The following is a 26,113-nucleotide window of genomic DNA, read 5'->3' on the forward strand; positions in this document are numbered from 1 at the left end:
TTGTGGTGTCATGGTGTAGTACAGAGGTTCCCAAACTGCAGCTTTGCAACACCCCAGCCAGGGAAGCCCTGTCTCTGCCCCCTTAAGGGGTGGGGCAATTGCAAAGGCAGCAACATAATCGCCAGGATCATGCCACAGTGAGGGATGAAAGGTGTTTTTTTTCCTTATTAACCAATGGCCTTGCCTCCTGAGGGGTGCAGGGAGCCTGTGGATGCCTCTGCAGGTCTCCCTAAGCTTTGAAATGTCTAAAAATAACAATCGTGACCTACTTCCAGTTTTGCGATTGCAAACCAGAAGTGGATCGTGATCGCTATTCTTAGACATTTGCAGATGTCATAATTGAAATGGGCTGTGCAGGAGAATAATGCTGAGGCTAAAATTTGATTGAGGGCATGCACTGGCAGACTGTGTGAAAAGTCTTCAAGCAGGTGGACAGCTTTGCTTGTAGTGTGAATAGGTCCTTTCAAATCTTTGATCAGGTGTTTAAAGGAGAAGAACTTCCTTGTTGCTGCCAGTGCAACCTTCTACCTTGGAAGCCATCTGTCTGTGCATTGTATGCAATGTCTGGATAAGAAAGGAATGGTTTGCCTCCTTACTACAGTCCTCTTTTAGTACTTGGTTCTCTGAAGTGGATTCAAGAATAATGGCTGCTCTTTAAAAACACATGTCAAACTAATCATTTGTACTCCCATGACAATTTGTTACTTAACTTTGTTTCTTTTGTGGCTTAGAAAACTGTGCTTCATAAATAACAGACAATTACTACAAATTCTGTTGGAGAATCTGAACTCTCTACTCCCTCCCTCCCTCCCTCCCTCCCTCCCTCCCTGTCTTGTTGGCAGGGCTTACCTAACACTTGGGAAGGCACTGCCAGCGTAGTGCAGTTTCCGTCATGTCCACATCTTGAATTTTTGCTCTGGGCGCTCTCTCTGATCAAATGGGACTTTTTGGCTCTTGTTCTAGTTGAGTCTTTTTTTTTTTTCCATAGTCCACATGTGGTGTTGTAGGATTGTGTAATTGGCAACTATTTTGTTCAGGTTTAGAAAGCATTCCAATAATCATCTAAGGGAGTCGTTGACCTACTGTCATAGTAGGGCATCCAAACCCAAGATGACAGAACTACCAGGAAAGGAGTGGGTGGGCCGTCTTGGACGGTTGTATGAATAACAACATGCAGATGAGTGTTATTTCTTTGCCAGCTAGTGGCTTTGCAATTTCTGTATTTTTCCCCACAGACATTAACCTCACAAGTAATGCTGTTTATGTCAGACAGCACCATTGTAGTATTTACTACAGAGAACTCTTAATTTCAGACACTTTTCAGAAGATAACAGGTTCATCTCCTTGCCCATATATTGGCCCATATCTTATGACTTAGTTATCCACAGTCTGTTGCGTAACACTGCACTCAACAGACGCTAGAGATTGCTGTGTTGTGTCAGTCTAGCTGTCATCTTTTGTTCAGCTCCCACTACGTTTAAACTGAGTGATCAGTGTAAATATTGTTCAGTTGATTCCATACCCAGTTTTTCTGTAACATCTCTCTGCCTTAGTTTTCTGGTTCTCATACTGTTTCTAACTTAAATGATCCTGTCAGTGAATTTTCTGTTTAGACTTAGTTTTACTTAGTTTTACTAAGTCTAAAGTGGCTGGAGTATACAGCGTAGAGTGGCTTTTACTGGAGTTTAAAGTGGCTTTATTACTGTAATAGGCTCCTCATTCATGGGAATCTTACTTTTGCGAAACCAATGACAAGCTAAAGCCCAGTCCTAACTAACTTTTCAGTGCAAATGCAGCTGTGCCTACAGGGTCTGTACTTTATCCTGCAGTGCTGGTGGGCAGTCATGGAGGCCTCCTCAAGGCAAGGGAATGTTTGCTTCCTTACTTCAGAACTGCATTGTGACTGCATTGTCTCTGGAAAGTTGGTTAGGATTGGGCTGTTAGTGTGAGTTGATTGGAGTAGCCCTGATGGGAGTATTTGTTCTGTGAATGACTTAGGACCATATCCTATCCAAATTTACAGTATTGATGTAGCTGTACCAATGGGGCGTGCGCTGCATCCTGCTATGAGGGAACAGTCATGGAGGCCTCCTCAAGGTATGGAAATCTTTGTTCTCTTACGTCAGGGCTGCATTGAGGCTGCACCGGCCCTGGAAAGTTGGATAGGATTGGACCCTTATTTGCCTATTTTATACATTGATTCATATACTTGATTTATTTCTGATATGAGGCACATTGGTAACTCCTGTGGGGGGCGGAAGGGTGGAATAACAATGTCTTAAATAAAATTTTGAATGAGCTTGACGTGGAGTGATAGAAGGCAATTGCGATGATGATAAAATCTTTAAGACAGCATTTCCCCGACTCTTGATAATTGAGTCATACTTTGAATTTAAAATTGGAGGCATATTTTGCACGAAGTGAATTTACTTTCAGAGTATGTAAATAAGACTCATCCAGGAGTTTCCCCCATTCCTTGTGTTTTTGCTTGAGTTACTGATCTGGACAAACTTCCAGAAAGCAATGGGCAGTGGCCACCCATGAGGTCAGGTCTTTCTGCTGTAACTCTGCATCAGGAATGAGTGCCCAATTCAAAGACAGAACTCAGTACCAACACAGGCTGATTGGAGTGATGTATTGTATTGGCAACCTTCAGTCTCGAAAGACTATGGTATCGCGCTCTGAAAGGTGGTTCTGGCACAGCGTCTAGTGTGGCTGAAAAGGCCAATCCGGGAGTGACAATCCCTTCCACACCGGGAGCAAGTGCAGTCTGTCCCTGGTCTGTCTCCCTGGCTATGGGCCTTCCTTCTTTGCCTCTTAGCCTCAGACTGTTGGCAAAGTGTCTCTTCAAACTGGGAAAGGCCATGCTGCACAGCCTGCCTCCAAGCGGGCCGCTCAGAGGCCAGGGTTTCCCACTTGTTGAGGTCCATCCCTAAGGCCTTCAGATCCCTCTTGCAGATGTCCTTGTATCGCAGCTGTGGTCTACCTGTAGGGCGCTTTCCTTGCACGAGTTCTCCATAGAGGAGATCCTTTGGGATCCGGCCATCATCCATTCTCACGACATGACCAAGCCAACGCAGGTGTCTCTGTTTCAGCAGTGAATACATGCTAGGGATTCCAGCACGTTCCAGGACTGTGTTGTTTGGAACTTTGTCCTGCCAGGTGATGCCGAGGATGCGTCGGAGGCAGCGCATGTGGAAAGCGCTCAGTTTCCTCTCCTGTTGTGAGCGAAGAGTCCATGACTCGCTGCAGTACAGAAGTGTACTCAGGACGCAAGCTCTGTAGACCTGGATCTTGGTATGTTCCGTCAGCTTCTTGTTGGACCAGACTCTCTTTGTGAGTCTGGAAAACGTGGTAGCTGCTTTACCGATGCGCTTGTTTAGCTCGGTATCGAGAGAATGAGTGTCGGAGATCGTTGAGCCAAGGTACACAAAGTCATGGACAACCTCCAGTTCATGCTCAGAGATTGTAATGCAGGGAGGTGAGTCCACATCCTGAACCATGACCTGTGTTTTCTTCAGGCTGATTGTCAGTCCAAAATCTTGGCAGGCCTTGCTAAAACGATCCATGAGCTGCTGGAGATCTTTGGCAGAGTGGGTAGTGACAGCTGCATCGTCGGCAAAGAGGAAGTCACGCAGACATTTCAGCTGGACTTTGGATTTTGCTCTCAGTCTGGAGAGGTTGAAGAGCTTTCCGTCTGATCTGGTCCGGAGATAGATGCCTTCTGTTGCAGTTCCAAAGGCCTGCTTCAGCAGGACAGCGAAGAAAATCCCAAACAAGTTTGGTGCAAGAACACAGCCCTGCTTCACTCCGCTTCGGATGTCAAAAGGGTCTGATGTGGAGCCATCGAAGACAACAGTGCCCTTCATGTCCTTGTGGAAAGATCTGATGATGCTGAGGAGCCTGGGTGGACATCCAATCTTGGGGAGAATCTTGAAGAGGCCGTCTCTGCTGACCAGGTTGAAAGCCTTTGTGAGATCTATGAAGGCTATAAAGAGTGGCTGTCGTTGTTCCCTGCATTTCTCCTGCAGTTGTCTAAGGGAGAATACCATATCAGTGGTGGACCTGTTGGCTTGGAATCCACACTGCGATTCTGGATAGACGCTCTCTGCAAGTACCTGGAGCCTCTTTAGTACAACTCGGGCAAACAGCTTTCCTACAACGCTAAGGAGAGAGATGCCGCGGTAGTTGTTGCAGTCACCCCTGTCATCTTTGTTCTTGTACAGCGTGATGATGTTTGCATCCCTTGTATGATCCACTTGTATGATATTGTTTTCAGTTGATTTCAGTTGATTTTAAAATACCTATTGTTGTTGTTGTTTGTGAGTTTTGGTGTTTAGATAACTGCTGTATTTTATATTGTTTTAGTTATTTTAAATTATGTTTTATGCTGTAAGTTGCTTCAGGCCATGAAAAAGCAACAATTTTTTTTAATTCTGTAGGTATTCATTTCTTTTTCTCTTCTGTCAAGTGATGCAGTTGAAATTAGGAATTGTGTGTGTGTGTGTGTGTGTGTGTGTGTGTGTGATGTCATCCATTGGAGATGACTGCTCAGTCCTGCCACATTAATTTTCACAAATTCAGCTATATCAGGAAGATTCAAATATAAAAAGAACAACCGACTTGCTTTGAGCCAAATGACTAGGCTCAAATGGGTGATTCAACAGAGGAAGATGGAGTTGTGGCCTCCTTAACTTTCTGTAACCTGAAGCCTGGAAAGGGAACTTGAGCTGCAGGTAACACTTTGAGTGAGATAACAGTACAACTGACTAAATTTAAAGACAGTATTTCTCAAAGTTGGGCACAATCGCTTAAGCCCTTGCAATCAGATATAACAGAGATGTGAAATAAGATAGATAGTGTTGTGTTACCTACTAACGACACCTTTAATCTTATTAAAATACGGAAACAAGATGTCTGTCTTGAAGACAAATCTCAGGAACTCCAACAAAAGATAGAGGACTTTGAAAATAGGAATCTCCATTTTTGGGGCCACTACACTGCACTAGAGGAAGATTTATTTGTGAGGTTTTTAATGGGTTGGATCAACTGCATCCTCCATAATTTCAGTGCATCTGAGGAGAATTTTGAGAGGGCATATAAAGTTTTAGCTTCCCTGCCTTTGCATCCCAGTCTTCTACAAAACATCATAGTTTGCTTTGCACATTTTTTCTGTGTGAGGGAACAAAAGTAGTGGTGCTGTAGTATCTCTGCACAGGAGCAGCACAGCGTAGGAGATAGCACAGGAGACAGTTTTAAACCCCACACTGAAAAGCACTGAAAAGCTCTGTGAAGCAGATGTCTCATTCCAGTAGGGATCCCCATTTAAACTCTTTATTAAGGGAGAAGGAACATCTCCTGTGGCTACTAATTTGAAAGGAATGTGTATGTGCAAACTCCTGATTTTAGAAATGGGCTATGTCAGTTGCAAGGGAGGGCACCAGGTTGCAGGTCTCTTGTTGTCTGATGTGCTCCCTGGGACATTTGGTGGGCCGCTGTGAGATGCAGGAAGCTGGACTAGATGGGCCTATGACCTGATCCAGTGGGGCTGTTCTTATGTTCTTATGTAGGAATGAGAGACAATCTAATTCATCTTTACATTGAACCATCTTCTGACGATGCTGAATAAGAGCTCAAACCCTTTGGAAACCAGTGAATCCTGATCAGTGACTAATTGGAACAAATACAAGTATAAACTGAAACAGAAAGGACAAACTGAGATTAACTCAAGAATAAGAACATAAGAACAGCCCCACTGGATCAGGTCATAGGCCCATCTAGTCCAGCTTCCTGTATCTCACAGAGGCCCACCAAATGCCCCAAGGAGCACACCAGATTACAAGAGATCTGCATCCTGGTGCCCTCCTTGCTTTGGCATTCTGACATAGCCCATTTCTAAAATCAGGAGGTTGCCCATACACATCATGGCTTGTAACCCATAATGGAGTTTTCCTCCAAAAATTTGTTCAATCCCCGTTTAAAGGCATCCAGGCCAGATGCCGTCACCACATCCTGTGGCAAGGAGTTCCACAGACCAACCACACACTGAGTAAAGAAATATTTTATTTTGTCTGTCTTAACCCTCCCAACACTCAATTTTAGTGGATGTCCCCTGGTTCTGGTGTTATGTGAGAGTGTAAAGAGCATATCTCTATCCACTGTATCCTTTCCATGCATAATTTTTTATGTCTCAATCATATCCCCCCTCAGGTGTTTATTTTCTAGGCTGAAGAGACCCAAACGCTGTAGCCTTTCCTCATAAGGAAGGTGCCCCAGCCCAGTAATCATCTTAGTTGCTCTCTTTTGCACCTTTTCCATTTCTACTATGTCCTTTTTGAGATGTGGCAACCAGAACTGGACACAATACTCCAGGTGTGGCCTTCCCATCGATTTGTACAATGGCATTATAATATTAGCCGTTTTGTTCTCAATACCTTTTCTAATGATCCCAAGCATAGAATTGGCTTTCTTTACTGACGCCGCACATTGGGTCGACACTTTCATCGACCTGTCCACCACCACCCCTAGATCTCTCTCCTGATCTGTCACAGACAGCTCAGAACCCATCAACCTATATGTGGTTTTGATTTTTTGCCCCAATGTGCATGATTTTACACTTACTGACATTGAAGTGCATCTGCCATTTTGCTGCCCATTCTGCCAGTCTGGAGAGATCCTTTTGGAGCTCCTCACAATCATGTCTGGTCTTCACCACTCGGAAAAGTTTGGTGTTGTCTGCAAACTTTGCCACCTCACTGCTCACCCCTGTCTCCAGGTCATTTATGAAGAGGTTGAAAAGCACCCATCCCAGGACAGATCCTTGGGGCACACTGCTTTTCACCTCTCTCCATTGTGAAAATTGCCCATTGACACCCACTCTCTGTTTCCTGGTCTTCAACCAGTTCTCAATCCAGGAGAGGACCTGCCCTTTAATTCCCTGACTGTGGAGTTTTTTCAGTAGCCTTTGGTGAGGGACCATGTCGAACGCCTTCTGAAAGTGCAGATATATAATGTCCACGGGTTCTCCCGCATCCACATGCCTGTTGACCTTTTCAAAGAATTCTAAAAGGTTTGTGAGGCAAGATTTTAAACATGGCCTTTTTAAACGTCTCTTCTGTATCTTTTTATTATTTTTACGGGCCTGATTCCTCTGCTACGTTTTTTGCTCTTTTTATCTTTTACCTGCCTATGGTTTTTATGGGTATATGTTAATTTGTTTTTAATATGTTTTTATCTGTCGTTATATTATGTTTTTAATCTGTTTTTAATATGTTGTGAGCCGCCCTGGGTCCCTTCGGGGAGAAGGGCGGCATATAAATAAAATTTATTATTATTATTATTATTATTTACCCTTACAGAAGCCATTCTGATTCTCCCTCAGCAAGGCTTGTTCGTCTATGTGTTTTGAGATTCTATCTTTGATGAGGCATTCCGCCATCTTACCCGGTATAGCTGTTAGGCTGACTGGACTATAGTTTCCCGGGTCCCCCCTCTTTCCCTTTTTAAAGATCAGCGTGGCATTTGCTATCCTCCAATCCTCTGGCACTGTGGCCGTTTTGAGGGACAAGTTGCATATTTTAGTCAAGAGATCAGCAACTTCATTCTTCAATTCTTTAATAACTCTTGGGTGGATGCCATCAGGGCCCATTGACTTATTGATCTTTAATTTATCAATGAGGTCTGAAACATCTTCTCTTTTAACCTCTATCTGACTTAATTCCTTGGTCAGGAGGGGCCGTTCTGGCAGCAGTATCTGCCCAAGGTCTTCTGCCGTGAAGACAGATACAAAGAACTCATTTAATTTCTCTGCCATCTCTAAGCCTCCTTTTATCTCCCCTTTCCCTCCCTCAAAATCCAGAGGGCCAACTGCTTCTCTGGCGGGTTTCCTGCTTCTAACATATTTGAAGAAGCTTTTATTATTCTCCTTAATGCTTACTGGCCATGTGTTCCTCATAGTCTCTCTTGGCCTCCTGTATCACCTTCTTACATTTCTTTTGCCACAGTTTGTTCTTTTTTGTTCTCCTCATTAGGGCAAGACTTCCATTTACGGAAGGAAGCTTCCTTGCCCTTTATGGCCTCTCTAATTTGGCTGGTTAGCCATGTGGGCACCCTCCTGGACTTAGTGGAGCCCTTTTTCCTTTGCGGTATACACTTCCGCTGGGTCTCTATTACTGTTGATTTGAGCAACCTCCATGCTGTCTGTAGAGACTGAACTCTTTTTACCTTCCCTTTCAACCTCCTTCTAACCAGCCTTCTCATTTGAGGGAAGTCAGCTCGTCGGAAGTCAAGGGTTTTTGTGAGACATTTGCCCGGTATTCTTCCCCCGATGTGCATGTTGAAGCAGATTGCAGCATGATCACTCTTCCCCAATGGCTCAGTAACACTGACATCTCTAACCAGGTCCTGAGTACTGCACAATATCACCTGTCCTCTGGTGGGCTCCATGACTAGCTGCTCTAAGGCACAGTCATTTAGCATGTCAAGGAATCCGGTCTCCTTTTTGTGACCAGAACACAAATTGACCCAGTCAAAATGAGGATAATTGAAGTCCCCCATGATTACAACCCTGTTCCTCCTTGTCACCTCCCTGATCTGTTTCCTCATTTCAAGGTCCCCTTCTGGTTTCTGGTCTAGAGGACGATAGTACGCCCCAGTATTACATCGCTCCTGAGGCCTGGTAATTTGACTCACAGAGATTCTATGGTGGAGTCGGACCCACCTTCAATCTCTACTTTGCTGGATTCTATCCCTTCCTTAACGTAAACGGCCACCCCACCTCCAACATGCCCCTCCCTGTCCCTCCTGTAGAGTTTATAGCCCGGGATTGGGGTATCCCACTGATTCTCCTCATTCCACCAGGTTTCCGTTATGCCAACTATGTCAATGTTTTCCCTAGTCACCAGACATTCCAGTTCTCCCATCTTTGCTCGGAGACTTCGGGTATTTGCATAAAAGCATTTGTACATGGAATGCCCCAGGATGGGTTGCTTATTCGCTCCTTTGTCTCCACATCCTCTCATTGTGCCAAACCATCTATCACATCTCATCATGCTACCATTCCTAATTTCTTCTCCTACTCTGCCTTTACCTTGTTGTTCTCTAACCTCCCCATCCTCGTCCCATAGGGATGAGGAGTTCCGAACTGGATGCCCCTTGGCTCCTGTCGGCTTTCCGCCAGGGATCAGTTTAAACGCTGCTCTGCCACCTTTTAAATGTTATGCGCCAGCAGTCTGGCTCCATTCTGGTTCAAGTGAAACCCGTCCCTCTTGTACAGGCCCAGCTTGTCCCAGTGCTTTCCCTTGTCCTCAGTGCTTGCTTTTATACTGTTAGCCACTTTATTTAACTTTTCCTTGATCTGCTAAATGGATATCATTTTGTGACTTGAATTTTTTCATTGCTGAATGCGGATCTTTATACAGTCCCTATAAGAAGCATAATACCAGTTGCAGAAGAGTGATGACGGGAGAGAAAAGTGCCTTTTTCTCTGGTTTGTGGGTTTCCTGGAGGCGGCTGGTGGGCTGCTGTGGAAAATAGGATGCTGGACAAGATGAGTCTTTGATCTGCTTCAGCAGGGCTTGTCTTATATTCTTATGGTGACCCACCATGAACTGCACTAGATCAAATGGCTCTGTGAGCCTATGTGGGTGGCAGATGTTGGCTGCCCACTCTTTTGACTAGAAACTTCTATTTTTATTTTTTGCTTCTTTGTTTTCCTGTTTCACTTTAAGATTTACTCCAAAGCATAATGATCTTTGCTTTCAAAATGTGAAGCCATGACTCTTTCATTACTTTGTTAAGATTGGCGTCTCTCTCTTATGTTCTTCCTATGAGTCATGATGTCATCTGTCACTGCTTTTTCTTGGAATGTCAAGGGGTTAGAGTGTTTATAAAAAGAAGAGTGCTCGCTGTAATTAGGAAAGAGAGCTCCAGTTTTTTGTGTTGTTTTTTTTGCAGAAGACCATCAAAAATAAAAAAAACTTGTGCTCCCTTGAAACATCGCTCCTTTGAGGAATGTTCCCCCCCCCCGATACATTGAGATCTGAGGTGTTCCTGTAATTCTTGCTAAATTCTTACTTAAATAGTAGTTCCACTTGGCTGGTTCAGTTTTATAAAATGAAATTACATGACAAGGTGTTAGCCCTGAGATCAATTTGTTGTCCAAATATGAAAGCCAGTTGGTCGTCTTAAGTGATATATTTCAACAACTAGATTCATTCAGAGTGGGAACCCTAATTGAAGGTGATTTGCTCTTTGTTTGTGACATCACTTTAGACCAGGGGTCTCTAAACTTTTCAACTGAAGGGCCGGCCGCATCAAATGTCTGACACAGTGTCAAGGGCTGAAAAAAAATTAGATATTAAATATATACATTAGAGATGGAACTTAGATGAATGAATAAATGAATGGGCTCAAATGTCAAGAATTTCTTCAAGCACCAACACAGCTCAAGAAATAAAACACACACTTAAATGGACTCCCATTCCCCCACCCCACAAGCACAACTCTGGTTGTGTTTGGTCAACTGGACCAGAGATTCAGAAGATTAGAGGCTGGCCGTGGACCAGATAGAGGCTTACCACGGGCAGCATCTGGCCCCTCAGGCCGGGGTTTGGAGACCCCTGCTTTAGACCAGTGGTTTTCAAACTCTCAGGGAGAGTTTGAACCGCAGTAAGTCTTGGTGGGGCGGGGAGGCAGCGATGCAATCCCCAGGATCGTGTTGTTTAGAGAGCTGCAGGGATGCACCCACCAGTTCCTGCAGCAGCCATCCTGGGGTGTGAGGAGGCCTGTGTGTGCGTCTGCAGGGCTCTCCAGGTTGTCAAAAGTGAAAGTGGAGCGATCGCGCTCCACCTCTGCAAAAACGGAAGTGGAGTGCAATCACCCCACTTTCACTTTTAGAAGGCTTGGGAGCCTTGCAGATGCTCACGCAGGGCTCCCTATACCCCAGAACGGCTCCTGCAGAGACTCGTGAGTGTAACCCAGTTCCTACAGTCCTCCTGAGCAATGCGATCCTGGGGATTGTGTCGCTGCCTCCTCCCTACCTCCTCGCTGCAGCCACTCCTTAAGGGGGCAAAGGCCAGGGCCTTCAGACTGGGGCCCCAGTTTGAAAACCACTGCTTTAGACAGATGTGGGTAAAAACAGAGAAAAAGAATCCTTCACTGCCAAATGGCTACAAGTTTTGAGCTCTCGGGGACTGACACCAGGATGCATCTCCATTCAAATGCTAAAGACTATTTTTCACCTTGTGCTTTCTCTTGTTTGAGAATAGGCTATATATTCCCTCTAATTGCTTTTAAATGACTCCAGAATGCAATGTATTGCCATTCTGGATCATGTTCCATAATTCCCTCTCTTAATGGGAATTGAGCTCTTAATGGGCTAATTGAACATCTTTACTTGACAATCTGAAAATTTAACACTTTTCTATAAAAAAAAAAAAATCACTGCTCCAAGCATAGGCTAAAAGAAGAATTAGAGAAGTAGCTCCCAAACTGGTGGGTCATGGCCCATGCATGTTAAGGGATGGGGAGGGGGGGGGAAGTCAGTGACGTCATCCCCAGGATTGCGCTGCTGATGGGTCAGAAGTGTTTTTTAAAACCTAACAGCAGGTTTGTGCTGGCCTCTGGGGGGGCTTCCCTAGCCACCAATTCACTAAAAATAGTGATTGGAAACCACTTCCGGTTTCATGATTGAAAACCAGAAGTAATTTCTGTTTTCTGTTTTTAGTGGAGGCCTGGGGAGCCATGTAGAAGGTTCTGTGGGGCTCCCTAGAGGCCAGTGCAACCTGCTGGTAGGTAAAAAAAACTCTTCTGTCCTAGCAGTGGCATGATCCTGAGGATCACATCACTTCTGTAGCCCCGCCCCTGCAAAGACTCGTTCCCTTCTCTCATGGAGAATTTTGGGAACCACTGAGCTAGAGCAGTACTGTATTTTGAGAATGGTGATATGGTGAAAAAATAGTGATACTCTCTCTACAGCAACTCTGTGGGTTGCCATGAAGGTAGTTGTCCGTGGAATATGCATAAATGAATTTAAAGGTGATGAGGAACACTCTGTTAATATCCAAGATAAATTTATATGAGAAAATTGCTTCACTAGGAGTTTTACATAAAGTGACTGGTACGAAAAAGTTTAGTAGTTTTAAAGAAACTTTGAAAGCTGGAAGTAGCCAATGTAACAAATTCATCTGTTTCCGGCATATGGGGGATAACTATTTTATTTGGAAACATTCAAACATCCTAGCTGCCCAAATATGTCATAAACATAGTCATAACAGAATTCATGCTATTAAAACAATACAAGTTGTTAAACTACAGGGTATTCAAGAAAATGTATGCATACTTTATGGTGTCAAATTTATTATGCTGTAATTTACAAGTAAACTATAATTCACATGTATATTACATATGTACACAGAAGCAGTTGTTTGACCCCGTTAATTAGTTTGTGAATTAGACTAAGGGCTCAAAACATTCCCCACTGACATCTATACACTTCTGACATAAGTGTCTAAGGGACCTGAAGGCATCCACCAATATGTGTGCTGGGATGTTTCTGGGCATCTCTCAAATGGCTTCCTTTGAGTGGGATTGGCAGAGCTCTTCTGCGCTGTATCCTGAACTTCGTGTTGGGCCAAAAGGCCCAGCATGGAGTCTCTCCATGGCAAAATATCCAGTGCAGACTTGAGAAGCCCCATTGGGGCTTTCTCTGGGGGAAGGGGAGCTCCAGCTGCTTCGTGGCGCCCTCTGGATACAGCAGTAGCTGCTTTGGCACCGCTACTCCAGTGGGTGCTGGGAAGCTCATGATTGGGCTGCCCATCAATATCAGTGGAATTACCCTGAGAAGTAAAGAAGGTAGAACACCTAGAACAGAGGCGCCCAAACTTTTCTGCAGGAGGGCCACATAATCTCTCTGACACTATTGGGGGCCGGAGGAAAAAAGAATAAATTTACACTTAAAATTTGGATAAAAGTACATAAATTTACAAAAATGAATACATTAGAGGCTGATCTTATATGAATGAATGAATTTTACTGAGGCAATGATACACATGGGACAATCAGGGATGTGCTTTTACCAAACACACAGACCAAGCCAGAAAAAGGGGGGGTTATCATAACTCTTGACCACACGCCCAGAAATAAAACACATGGAGACATAAATTGTTCCGAGGCAGTGATGCCCCTGAGACATGGGGGAGGTTAAAATAACACCAATGGAGACAATCAGGGAATATGCTTTGAGACTAGTGAGATTCAGCATTCTTTTCCGTAGGTAGGGTTAAGGATGGCAGTCCTGGAGAGCCCAAAGTGGCAGCCATGATGGAGTGCTCGTCCCTGCTACTCTCATGATCCCACTCAGCCCCTCTACTCAGGACACGAGGTAGCAGTGGGCAGGAATCTGCAGCTGATGGTGCCGCAGTATAGGGCTCCCTCCACTGCTTCCTTCTTCACGTCTGAAGCAGCAGCAGCAGCGGTAGTGAAAGAAAAGCTTGCCTTGCTTTCTGCAATGCCTTGAACTACCAGACCTGAAGGCTCCAGCAAGTCTCCAGTAGGCTAGAGGCTCATTGGAGACGGGCTCCCCGAAGGCTGGATTGGGGGTTCCTGAGGGCTGCAAATAGCCCACAGGCAGGGGTTTGGGCACCACTGACCTAGAAGGACTATACAGGTTGAGACTAATTATTCACGTGGGTGGGTTCCCTTCCAAGCAATCAGGTGTATGGCAAAAAACACACTATAGCAAATCCATTTAAAAAACAAAGTTTCTTTGCTCCAGTGATTTAAAAACAGCCTTGCTGACCTTTGTGGTGTTAAGATAGAGTCATTAAGAAGGCAATCCATCAATCCGTTATCCTCCAAGAGCTTACAAAGGTGCTTCAGTCAGCCAATGCAAAGTGATCTCCTTTCTTTCACCTTTCTCCTTGCTTTTCCTTGCTTTTCTCTTTTTCCTTGCTCAGGGGGAAGGGAGGAGTCCGCTGGAGAGAAAAGGATTGATGGATTGTCAGCCAGCTGCCCCCCCCCCTTTCTCTCATTAAGGAGGCTATTGTTAAAGAACTCTTCAGTTTTTTAAACTGATTTTAAAGGGATGCATTTTCCACTTCTCCAGGGATCAGCACATTCCTTCTCATTTGCAGGGGGCTATTCGTGTTGAGTCAAATCCGTGTATAAAAAATCCGTGTATAAATAGGCTGGACCTGTAGTTCAGTGATATAGCACATGCTTTGCATGTATAAGTGTGTATGTTCTGTTCTTGAATCATCAGTTTAAAAAAAAAGAAAAGAAATCTCAAAAGGAATCTCGGGTATGAAGGTTGAGAGAAATCGCTGTTTGAGACCCTGAAGGCCTGATGGATTGGTCAAAAGGACCAATGACCTAACTTGGCATAAGTTAGCTTCATATGTTCACTTGAGAAAGGCATTGGTTGCTGACATGACTTCCTGATCTCAGCTGTATCTGTGGTAGTTGATCAGGTGACTCTTCTCAAGGTTAAAAAGCAACCATTTTCTTATGCAGATGTTTGGCTTGACTTGGTTTAAGGTATAACAGTGCTAATGAAACATCTCCTTTGAAGATGAGAGGCACAACAGAAGTGCTAATTATTACTAACCAGTCCATGAGGCACAGCTGGGATTTCCTGCCCTCTGGGATGGGAAAGCAGCCATTTGGATGACTCCTCATTCTAGGAACACTAAAAAGCCATATGTGGTATAGTTGAGTAGCGATCTGATGATCTCGTGGCTGTATTTTCCCACTGTTGTACATTGAGGTGTTTCTGAACTTTGTAATGCATCTGCCTTAGGAGCTGCCTCGGTGTGGATCCTGGTAGTCACTAGCCATTTTGCTAGCTTCTGGTGCTTCAGCATCATTCTTTGGCAGTGTCATTTGGAGCATTTCCTTGGAGTTCTGCAACTGTCCTCGAAACACAAGGGGATAAGTTTGTAAACCCACTGGAATTTTCCCCCAGGTCTCTAGTGTCCGTTTCTGCTAATTGGGTCTGAAGAAGGTCTGGAAGCTATTGCGAGCTGCTGCTGCTGCTGCTGCTGCTGCTCCTCCTCCTCCTCCTCGGCATGCTCTAGTCCTTACACAAGATGTTTACAGGCCCTGTCAGATCCCTACATGAGGGAATCTAATCTGCCTGCTGTTCCCCTTCTGAAGAACAGCACATCAAAGAAATGGCAGCCTGTTTGAAGTGTCTGCTTGCCTCAGAGAATGCACGTAATGGATTAGCAGCAGCTGGAGGAGGGGCCTTCTGGCTTCCAAACATTACATACAATCTCATCTTTTTCAGGATCTTTGTGTATGTCACTTGCTGCAGAGGCTTGATCAAGGAGACATAGTCTTGTTTAGTAATCCTTGGGGTATCCAGATTTAGCGTGGTGCCGTGGCCCTTCTCGTGTAGCTTCTCTGTCAGATTCTGACATTCCTGTAGAGTCTTAAATTTTAAACCACAGGCAGTCCTGACGTTTGCAAAGAACTGTCTGTCACCCTTACACCATGCTGCTCTTGTAACTTTTTCTTGCAAGTATGTGGAAGTCTTGTGTATTTTTCAAATATTAAAGAGGAACACTACCCTGTGGAAACTCGTAGTATGAGCAAAATCATGGGATACTTTCATGGGAGACCTTATAGGAATCCTGCTGCTGCTTCCCTTCTGCTCTTGCAAGTAGTGAATGTCATGTCATTGGCAGGATGCTCTTTCAAATTTGTTCTCAAAGTTTACTCTTAATAACTTGTGTTCCTGTTTCCAAAACCTGCACTTTGGGGATGTGTTGCCCTATCTTCAGCAGGGGCATAGTTTGATTGATGTGCTTATGAACAATAGGTTATAAATTCAGAATAGTGACTAAGTACCTCTTAGACCTTGACACTTGTGTGTGGCCTCTTTCACCAAATGTTTGTGGGTCAGGTAAGAAAGGTTTGTTTTATTCCCCTTGAGAGCCGGGCTGCTATACAACCTTTTCAGAAATTGTAGCTAGAAGAACACCCCTTGCAAAGTGTGGTTTTTGTTCTGCTGTAACCAGAGCAGGTTTCAGATAAAGCAGAACTTCAGCAATGCTTTTCTTCATCAGCACTGAATGATAAGAGATTATTAAAAGGCCCCACATGTTGCCTTTAAACTCTCTTGAGGAGTTGAAGGGCCACAATGAAGTCAAAAAATGTTTTTTGAAGTGAAAAAAATGAGGGAAACTTGTAGCAGGTGATGGATGGTGATGAAATGCATGCTTGGGTGATAACTTAAAGAGAATACTCCTTGAAGAATGTGAATGCATCTATAAAAAAGCAGTCTCATGGAATATTGGTAAAAGCCTAGCAAACAGTTACTTATCGGTCTATGTTCTTTGTGGTTGCTATCCTGTAGAAGAGTGAACCACAGATTATTACATAGGACATTTACCACATGACTTGATAGTAGGTAGGTCTAGGAAAACATGCTGTTTTTCTGCAAAAACATCCTGACTCAGTTCTGCTAGTTCTCAGTTTTGACTGCTGGTCTTTTCCTTGCGATCTGAATGCTAACCATTAATTTTGTGGTGCTGGTGATCTAACATAAAGCCTCTGGCTGTTTTACTGCTGCATTCTGTTTTCCTATCTTGACCAAGTATTTTTGTTTTGTGACTGAAATCTTATCTTCTAAGCTAAACTTGGGTACAACTGAAGTTGTTTGGGAACGAGCAGCTTTACATTGTCTTTAGACCTGCATCAGGTCTAACCAACCATTACCGTTGAGTTTGGAATGAAGTCTTTTGCACTGACCAGTTCTTGCATTTATTTTGTAGGATTTTGTTCTAACCTTCATCCCAAGAATGTCTTCTATAAGTAGGAATGCAAAAATGTTTATAAACACTGGGAGTATCTTAGACATAATCCTTCTTCGTACAGAAGGCCATAACCGGGCCTGTTGATATTGCCTTTGTCTTTTGCACATATTCCAATATTTGATATTTAAGGAGAGGTAGGATTGCCAACCATTGGGGGGGGGGGGGAATTGGCCTTTCTTTAACAGTAGCTTAAAAGAAATCAGCAGGTGAAGTTTTTCATGGCATGGAGATAAACTTGGGCTTATATCCAAAGAACTGTGAGTTTATGGAAGCTCAGGGAAGTCAGTTTCCCCAGTCCCTCCTTCTCAGAGCAGCCCCTGTGCCTCTCCTGAGGATTGAAAGATTCTCTCTTGGGTTGGGGGTGGGTGGGATGAAGCATGGAGGTGTTAACCTTGGAGAAGTCGACATTTCTGAAAATCAGATAGAGGCTCCTTCTGTGAGCAGAATGTTGCAGTCGTGTATTATGTTCTACAGCAGCAAGTTTCAACCACTATGCCATGGCACATTGGTGTGCCATGAATGGTCTGCTAGTGTACCACAGGAGTTTTGGGGAAGGTCATATATTAGTAGGGCCTTTGGGGGATGTGAGCCCCTGCCAGCAGAGCAGTGTGCCTTATCAATTGTCAATCAAACCGATGGTGTGCCAGGAAAATTTTAGCACATTCTCAGTGTACCGTGAGATGAAAAAGAATGAAAATCACTGTTCTTAGAGCACCACTATCTCATACTTAGGATGACTTGTGGTACCACTGTCACTCTCTTGAAATAATGTGTTTGTATCAAGTGTATTCAAGCGTACAGGTATGCGTCGTTTAACAATGGACTGCATATACGACGGTGGTCAAAGCACAACAAAGAGGCTCTTGATGAAGCAGGTCTCCCATAGCCTGCAGCAGAATGTCTATTTACACAGCAAAGAGGCTCTTAATGCAAAGAAGAGGCAATCTATCTCCAGTAGCCTGTGCAGCCAGCAAGCGTCTGGCAGGGAGCGTCTGTTTATACAATAAAGGCATTAGATTGAGCTGAATGTTCACTTAACAACCTAATCACATAACAGGGATGGAAGAATGTATCCCCGTCGTTAGGTGTTGCACACCTGTATTTTACCTTGGTGTAAGTGAAAAACAGCGGAGGTGTGTTAATTTCAATTTCTGATGTATCTCTCTCAACAGTATATTGTTGTCGCTCTTTGGAGAGATTATGAATAGCCTGAGTTTTCGTCCAGCTTGAATATCAGCTAGTTGTATTGTATAAATGCAGATTTGTGGCCACTGGGACGTGGCCTGTGTATTCTGATCATTGGTCTAAGCTTATTTCCTCTATAAGATGTATCATAGTTGAGCTATTGTCCTAAGTTTTCTGAAGCAAAATAATGGTAAATATATGGCAGAATACTCAGACTGGGAGAGAAAATAGCAACTAACTGATACTGTTGCACGCTGTGTTTTGAATATCTCTGGGTTCTTCGGATTGGGTCAGGCTTGGGAAATGTCGCAGAAGATCTATGTTGAATTTGGGATAGATGAGTTGCTTATTCAATGAGTCTGAGGCCAATGCGGGACTTTCTGTTTAATAGGGTATGCTCACTTTTTCCCTTCCCTTGCAGGGAATACGTGGAGCAGCACTGTGAAATCTCTCCTGTCTGTATTTACATGCGAGATGAGGTAAGTCAACAAACCCTTTTCTCAGCCATCCACCTTCATCTGCCACTGAAAATAACAAGATATACCCAGCACAGCTTTCCAACCTGGAAAATGTGTTCCTTCTCTGGGCTCACCGGAGAAGGGAAATGGAAGAGCTTTGGTCTCTTCAAAGCCTGATGTGTTTGTGTGGGGGGAAAAAAATCTCTGTTGGAACATAATCATGGGTAGCTCAGCTCAAGCCTCTGAGCCCATAAAACATTTTCAATGACCTGTTTGTGTGTTTTTTCAACTTCTTCTAAAGCCCAAGAGTCACAACAGTGGTTTCATTTTAATAAATATTTGCTTTTTCCATGTTTTGATCTCTGCAGCATTTATATTTTTGTTTAATACTTTATATGTCAGTATTTTGGAGTTTCTCTCCCCCCAAATAAATGCCAGCTTTCCTTCTATTTCCTGCTGTACTTGATACACCCTTATGCTAAAACTGCAAGATAGTCAGCAACTGAGGCACTAGTGTCATTTGGGCTCTTTTACTCTTTTGGCTCTGTTTCTGGGGAAGAAATTGTTCCCCTCAGCTAAGTGTGACTAAACGCTTGTTTAAAGTACTAGAAGAAAATTACATAAGAACATAAGAACAGCCCCACTGGATCAGGCCATAGGCCCATCTAGTCCAGCTTCCTGTATCTCACAGCGGCCCACCAAATGCCCCAGGGAGCACACCAGATAACAAGAGACCTCATCCTGGTGCCCTCCTTTGCATCTGGCATTCTGACATAACCCATTTCTAAAATCAGGAGGTTGCGCATACACATCATGGCTTATACCCCTTAATGGATTTTTCCTCCAGAAACTTGTCCAATCCGCTTTTAAAGGCATCCAGGCTAGACGCCATCACCACATCCTGTGGCAAGGAGTTCCACAGACCAACCACATGCTGAGTAAATAAATATTTTCTTTTGTCTGTTCTAACTCTCCCAACACTCAATTTTAGTGGATGTCCCCTGGTTCTGGTGTTATGTGAGAGTGTAAAGAGCATCTCCCTATCCACTCTGTCCACCCCCTGCATAATTTTGTATGTCTCAATCATGTCCCCCCTCAGGCGCCTCTTTTCTAGGCTGAAGAGGCCCAAAAGCCATAGCATTTCCTCATAAGGAAAGTGCCCCAGCCCAGTAATCATCTTAGTCGCTCTCTTTTGACTTATCATGTGCAACTGTTTTATCGTGCCATTGGTCCACCTAGACCAGTATTGTTTTTTTCTGATTGGCAGCAGCTCTTCAAGCCCTTGGGCAAAAATCAGTCCTGTCCTTCTACTGAGATTCTTTCCTTTCAAGTGTCAAAATGTGAACCCGGGTCCTCTTGTATGCAAGCAAAGCATGTGCTCTACCACTGATCTATGACTGCCCGTGACTTATCGGGCCAGGCATTTAACAAGGGATAAAGCAACTTGCAGGTTTTACATGGAGGGTTAGCTTCTCAATTGTTCCTGGATGTCCTTTCTTGAAAGCAGAACATCTTTAAAACTGATAAACAGAATATCTTTCTCCATCTGTTATAGATAACTGGGAAATCTGCACTGGAGAAGACAAGTCTGAAGTCTCTTGGCTTGACTGGAGGCAATGCCATCATCAGGTTGGGAGGAACAAACTGCTTTGCCTATTAGGAATTTTTGTTTACTCCCCATTTTTTTGTATAGGGGATAAATTGTTTTGTATTGTGCTGGGGAGGGAAGTACTGAGGAAGAGCCCAGAGATCTCCATTTCTGGCGCTTAACAATCATTGCATTTGCCTTTTTATCTGAAACTGCTGCTCAGATGTGCTTGCTGCAGGTGCAGACATTGACCCTTCAGTGCTGCTGGAAGGCGTTTGTGCATAATGACTTGTCTGCTTCACTTAAGGGGAAACACAGAGAAGCTCGGGTGAGAACCTGTCGCTACAGTGTCTTTACATCTAGCAGAGCAGCCATCCGTGCTCTGCGGCATTTCTGGCTGGCTGGGAGATGTTATTTGTGCTGGGTCCTGTGTATATTAGGACATTCTTCCTTCCATATGTTTCATATGCTCAGAACTGCAGGTGATGCCCCTGCTTAACATTCCATCCTTTAATGAAGTGAGGTTTTTTATAAATTATTAAATATCCCATCTTTCCATTCAAGGTTGGTAAGGATGCAGGGCAGAGCTTGCTGTGCAGTGGCACCTGCATTATGGCATGCACCTCTGTTCCAGTTCCACCAGGCTCCTTCATTTCTGTCCTTTTGCTGGCAGTCTAAAAAGTTTCCTTCTCCTGGATCTGCATGATGTATTTTTTCACTCACATCTGATGTTGTTTTGACTTCTGCTGACTTTTAGAGCATATAGTTCTTAAAATTGTATATTTTACCTTTGTATCAGTGGGGATTCTGTGTTACAATTTTTTGGTATTTTATCTGTTATCTACTACTATCAGTGCCCTTTGGCCAAAGAATGCAACTTGGTAAGTATTTATTGTAATGGCCTGTGGCTAGATGCAGTAAAATTGACAAGCATATAACTATTAAAATGCATTTTGAGACACCTGACCTAAACCTATAATTAAATGTTCTAATTTTTTGCCTTCAATATATTCACACACCCCTTATCCAGGGATATTTCTCCTACTACTATTTAGTCATGTGATGTTGCTCGTTTTTGTGATCTCCATGAAATTCATTTCCCATTTTACAAGAAAAGGCAGATTCCTACCCTCGCAAGTCAATGACAGATATTACATTTTCTATAATGTCTGACATATTTGCTGTGTGTGTGCTGTTTCCTCGCTTACTTTCTGTCCACTGTAATAATATGTAAGATATCAATTTTGTTATTAATCATCTTGCTTATTGTATCTTCTGTTTCTGTTGAAATGAACTGACTTGACTTGTTTCTCCCCCCCCCCCTTCAAACATTTCAAAAGTAGTCAAAATGTTGGGGAGAATGTAGATGACTGATCTTTACTAGAACGTGTGAAGTAAACTTGGATTGTACTCTGCAACCCAAATTGTGATCTACAACGCACTCCTCCTGCAATAGTTGCTTACCCAATTTCCTTGGGAACTGAATTTTTAGGTCAAAATACCAGCTTCAGTTCATATCAAAGGGGGCATTTATTTTTGGCATTATTTCTGTGAAGTATACGTGCCCACATGTTTTAAAATTTGCTGCTTGTGACTTTCTTAAGGAGAGGGAATTTGTTTAATCAGGGCTGCTTGTGTGTAAAAGAACAAGTCAACAGTTTCAATGTTTGAAACTGCTTTGTTCCTTACATTTCTTTTCTAGGGTAGTCTTGAAAGTGCCTACCACTGCTGGCCATACAGAAGCTGGGAGCAGCAAATCTCCTTCTAAAAAGCAAACAGTAAGACCAGCTTCTTGGGAAGAGCAAGCAGGTCCATCCTTACCTCGCACAAACACAGTCCCCACAACCTCAGCCCATAGTGTCGAGGCCATCTTTGCCAGCAGATGCAGTGATAGGCAGAGCTGGAGTGAAGAATCTCCCGACAGCTCGGTGGAGCACCATCCTCCCTCAGGGCCCACTCCTTCCTCGTTTGTACCTTTCGTGGGTGGCGGACAGCGTCTGGGTAGTGGCTCTAGCAATGTAGCTGTAGCAATGAGATCTCCAGCATCAGATGTGCCATTGTCAAGCATACCAATATCCAGTCCTGGAGGACCCTCCAAACCAAAGAAGTCAAAGAACAGCCAAGATGAACAAAAGAAGCCAAAAGAGGTAATGGTTTGGCTTGCTTATAGCATTCTGATATAAAATGATTTTCTCTGTGCCTGTCCCCAGCTTTAATATCAATTTTGAAGAGATGAAGGTTTATTAGTATTTTGCTTGCATAATTCTACAGCTAAACTTCTGGTCTGGGGTTAGTCTTGTCCTTAATTCACTTGATTTTCCTTTTGAAACTTTTTGGTTGTTGAATTCCTGAGGTTGTAGTCTCCTCCATGAATCTACTGAACTTGCTAAGAAAAATGAGTAGAGAAAATGATAAGTTACAGCAAGAGGGACCTGTGTTAAATTCAGAGAAATTGGACCAGTTTTCTGGAGCAATTCTTTTTCCGCACCTAGCACAACACTCTGATTGCTCCTGTTGCTGCTCAGGAATGTAGTTAGACCTTGGTCACTCCACCTGAGTAATTCCTGATGCAGATAGCAAACACTTTTCTACCCATAAGAACAGCCCCGCTGGTTTAGGCCATAGGCCCATCTGGTCCAGCTTCCTGTATCTCACAGTGGCCCACCAAATGCCCCAGGGAGCACACTAGATAACAAGAGACCTGCATCCTGTTGCCCTTCCAAATGATGTATATGAATGTGCACTCGGCTGACACTTGTAACCCCTTGAGGGCGCAATCCTGAGTGGCAGATGGGCTGATGTAAGTCTCTTGTGATGGCCCTTTGTCACGTAAGTGCCATAAAGCATTTTTGCACCAAAATAAGGGGAGATAGACTGGTGCACAGGGGTGCTTTGGGTGGGCAGAGAGTGGGAGGCGGGGCCAGGATCTGGCACTAATGCCAGATCTTAGCCCTGTTCCGCAGCGGCCCAAAGCAGTCCCAGGCTGCTTGGATTTGTGCCACCTCGTTAGGTGGCACAGATCCAAATAGACCCATTGGGGCAGCTGCGGCTGTCTAAGAGGTAAAGGAAAAAGTTTCCCCTTGCTTTGGGCCGAGCCTCAGACAGCCCCAGACTTGCGCTGGATACTGCACAGGCCTACTGGCAAGCCTTTTTCCAGTGCAAGTTAGAATTGCACCCTGAGTTTAGTAACATTCTCCCCATCCTACTTCCAACTCTTTCTAGAACGTATCACCTGCCCGGGTGTAACATAATTCACTATGAGTGCTGCCGTATCTGGTTATCGTAGGAAGTAGATAAATATCTTCATCGCATACTTGAGGATATGGCTAAAGCATTGGCGGATTTACAGTGATTTTTGTTAAGCTCCATATTTTGTTAAGCTCCATCACCATATTTTTGATATTTGGATTGAGGCCAGCTCTAACTCTTCCTGTATTGTTTTGCTTGTAGCTCTGGAAACCTGTTGTTCTACAACCTAGACCAGCGGGCTCCAAACCCCGGCCCGGGGGCCAGATGCGGCCCACAGCAAACCTCTTTCTGGCTCGCAGCCAACCTCTTGACCCCAGAAAGCCTCTGGCCCACTCAACTGAACGTGACCAAAACTGTGCTCTATGTCTGGAGGGTGTTCTGAGGGCCAGATAGGTTAAATGAATGACCCCATTCATTCATTTATTCACTTGTCTAGGTTCCATCTCTAATTTATTTATTTAAATATTATTTTTTTAAAAATTTTCTGGCCCTCCACACCACACCAGATATTTGATGTGACCCTCTGGCCAAAAAGTTTGGAGACCCCTGACCTAGACAGAGGTCCTTTGCCAAAAACATAGACCACTTAAGAGGTGCCCCTAGAGTCTGCCAAGTATTGGAAGAGAGCTGTTTTGGGAGCAGCTGCAGGTTCTGTTGGAGGTTTCCCTCCCTCATGTTAAACAGCGTGTGACTTTGACTGCTGCTTTCAGGCCCTTTGATCTCCGGTGCCTTTGCTGCTGATTGATTGTGTTGTGCTCCCTCCTCCATTCCTTCCATTCCCTCGCCTTGCTCTCATCAGCCGTCCCAGAATGGGGCTGGCCACATGGCATCTGCTTTTTGTCCCTTTTCAGTCCAGAGGGGGAAAAAGAAAAAAAAACCCAAACAAAACAAATTATTTTTAAAACATCAAAGGTCCATTTTAGCAAAAGAATCTTCCCATTAATGTTGTGCCTGTGTGTGGTTTTTTGGATTTGATGGAAGAGGCTGGATAAAATCTGTGCCGGCGTCCCTTCACTTCTGGGCTGGGGATGGTTTACAGACCAACAATGCTTTGACTTTGATGTCAAAACATTAATTATTAGAAGGTAGCTTTACTCCAAATTCCCCTAGAGATCAGAGAATTCTGCAATGGGGAAGAAAATGGGCTCAGCACCTTACTTTAAAGTTACAGTATGCACTACCATCCTTTAACTGCGAACCACAGTGATACTTAGAAGTGTAATAGGTAGCTTTGAGTGGCATAGCCATAGCTCTGAGGCCTCTCATAATTCTGTTGATGAAAGATCTCACAAATGTGCATTTGGGGCATCAAAATGGAAAAGAATGAAAGAAAAAAACTCATCTAAGATTCATCCTCCGCTTAAGTTTTTTTGCAGTGGTTCCCCCAGTATGGAAGAACATTTTGATCGAAATGTATCGTGTTAAGTACCATAAGAACATAAGAACAGCCCCACTGGATCATGCCATAGGCCCATCTAGTCCAGCTTCCTGTATCTCACAGCGGCCTACCAAATGCCCCAGGGAGCACTCCAGATAACAAGAGACCTCATCCTGGTGCCCTCTCTTGCATCTGGCATAGCCCATTTCTAAAATCAGGAGGTTGCGCATACACATCATGGCTTGTAACCCGTAATGGATTTTTCCCCCAGAAACTTGTTCAACCCCCTTTAAAGACATCTAGGGCTGATGCCATCACCACATCCCGTGGCAAGGAGTTCCACAGACCAACCACTCAGTGAGTAAAGAAATATTTTCCTTTGTCTGTCCTAACCCTCCCAACACTCAATTTTAGTGGATATCTCCTGGTTCTGGTGTTATGTGAGAGTGTAAAGAGCATCTCTCTATCCACTTTATCCTCCCCATGCATAATTTTTTATGTCTCAATCATATCCCCCCTCAGGCGTCTCTTTTCTAGGTTGAAGAGACCCAAACGCCGTAGCCTTTCCTCATAAGGAAGGTGCCCCAGCCCAGTAATCATCTTAGTCGCTCTCTTCTGCACCTTTTCCATTTCCAGTATGTCCTTTTTGAGATGTGGCAACCAGAACTGGACACAATACTCCAGGTGTGGCCTTACCATCGATTTGTACAACAGCATTACAATATTAGCTGTTTTGTTCTCAATACCTATTCTAATAATCCCAAGCATAGAATTGGCCTTCTTTACTGATGCCGCACATTGGGTCGACACTTTCATCGACCTGTCCACCACCACCCCAAGATTTCTCTCCTGATCTGTCACAGACAGCTCAGAACCCATTAGCCTATATGTGAAGTTTTGATTTTTTTGCCCCAGTGTGTTTGGATTGTCCCAATCCTGTTATACAATCTGCATTTACTGTACATGCATTATAGCTGATTCTTGTTTTCCTTCTCTGAAAGCTATTATCAAAGCACGGGGAACATCTAGGTCTTGGAACACCTCTAGGTTTGAGACAGACAAAAGGAAGTACTTCTTCACACCATGCATAATTAGTTATGGAATTTAGTTTTTGGATTCAAAAGAACTAGCAATAGGTGTGATGGCCTTCAGGTTCAAAGACAGTGTTTCTCTGAATTTTGTTTGCAGAAGAACAACAGTGGGAGAGAGATTTATTATCTATGTATTTTTCTGTTTTTATACCACCCTTCCTCCAATGAGCTTGGGGTGGTGTACATGGGGAGGTAGGTTAGGCTGAGAGATAATTCTTTCTTTCATGCTTGGATTTTTCAGAGGCAGCTGGTGAGCCCCTGTGGGGAAACAGGATGCTGGACTAGATGGGCCTTTCGTCTGATCCAACAGGGCTTTTCTTTTACTCTCATATTTGGATGTTGGTGGG

General features: G+C 43.9%; 1 protein-coding gene across 1 annotated transcript in view; it reads left to right on the forward strand.

Moving 5' to 3' along the window:
• Window positions 1-26,113, forward strand: part of ASPSCR1 (ASPSCR1 tether for SLC2A4, UBX domain containing) — a 105,532-nt gene that overhangs the window by 23,542 nt on the left and 55,877 nt on the right. Inside the window, exons 5-7 of the mRNA XM_066615323.1 lie at window positions 18,424-18,481; window positions 20,016-20,089; window positions 21,751-22,195. Coding sequence (XP_066471420.1) covers window positions 18,424-18,481; window positions 20,016-20,089; window positions 21,751-22,195 — 577 coding nt within the window. The remainder of the gene's footprint in view (window positions 1-18,423; window positions 18,482-20,015; window positions 20,090-21,750; window positions 22,196-26,113) is intronic.

The sequence above is a fragment of the Tiliqua scincoides genome, chromosome 2 (genome assembly GCF_035046505.1).
Source record: "Tiliqua scincoides isolate rTilSci1 chromosome 2, rTilSci1.hap2, whole genome shotgun sequence".
In the NCBI taxonomy this organism is placed as follows: Eukaryota; Metazoa; Chordata; class Lepidosauria; order Squamata; family Scincidae; genus Tiliqua; species Tiliqua scincoides.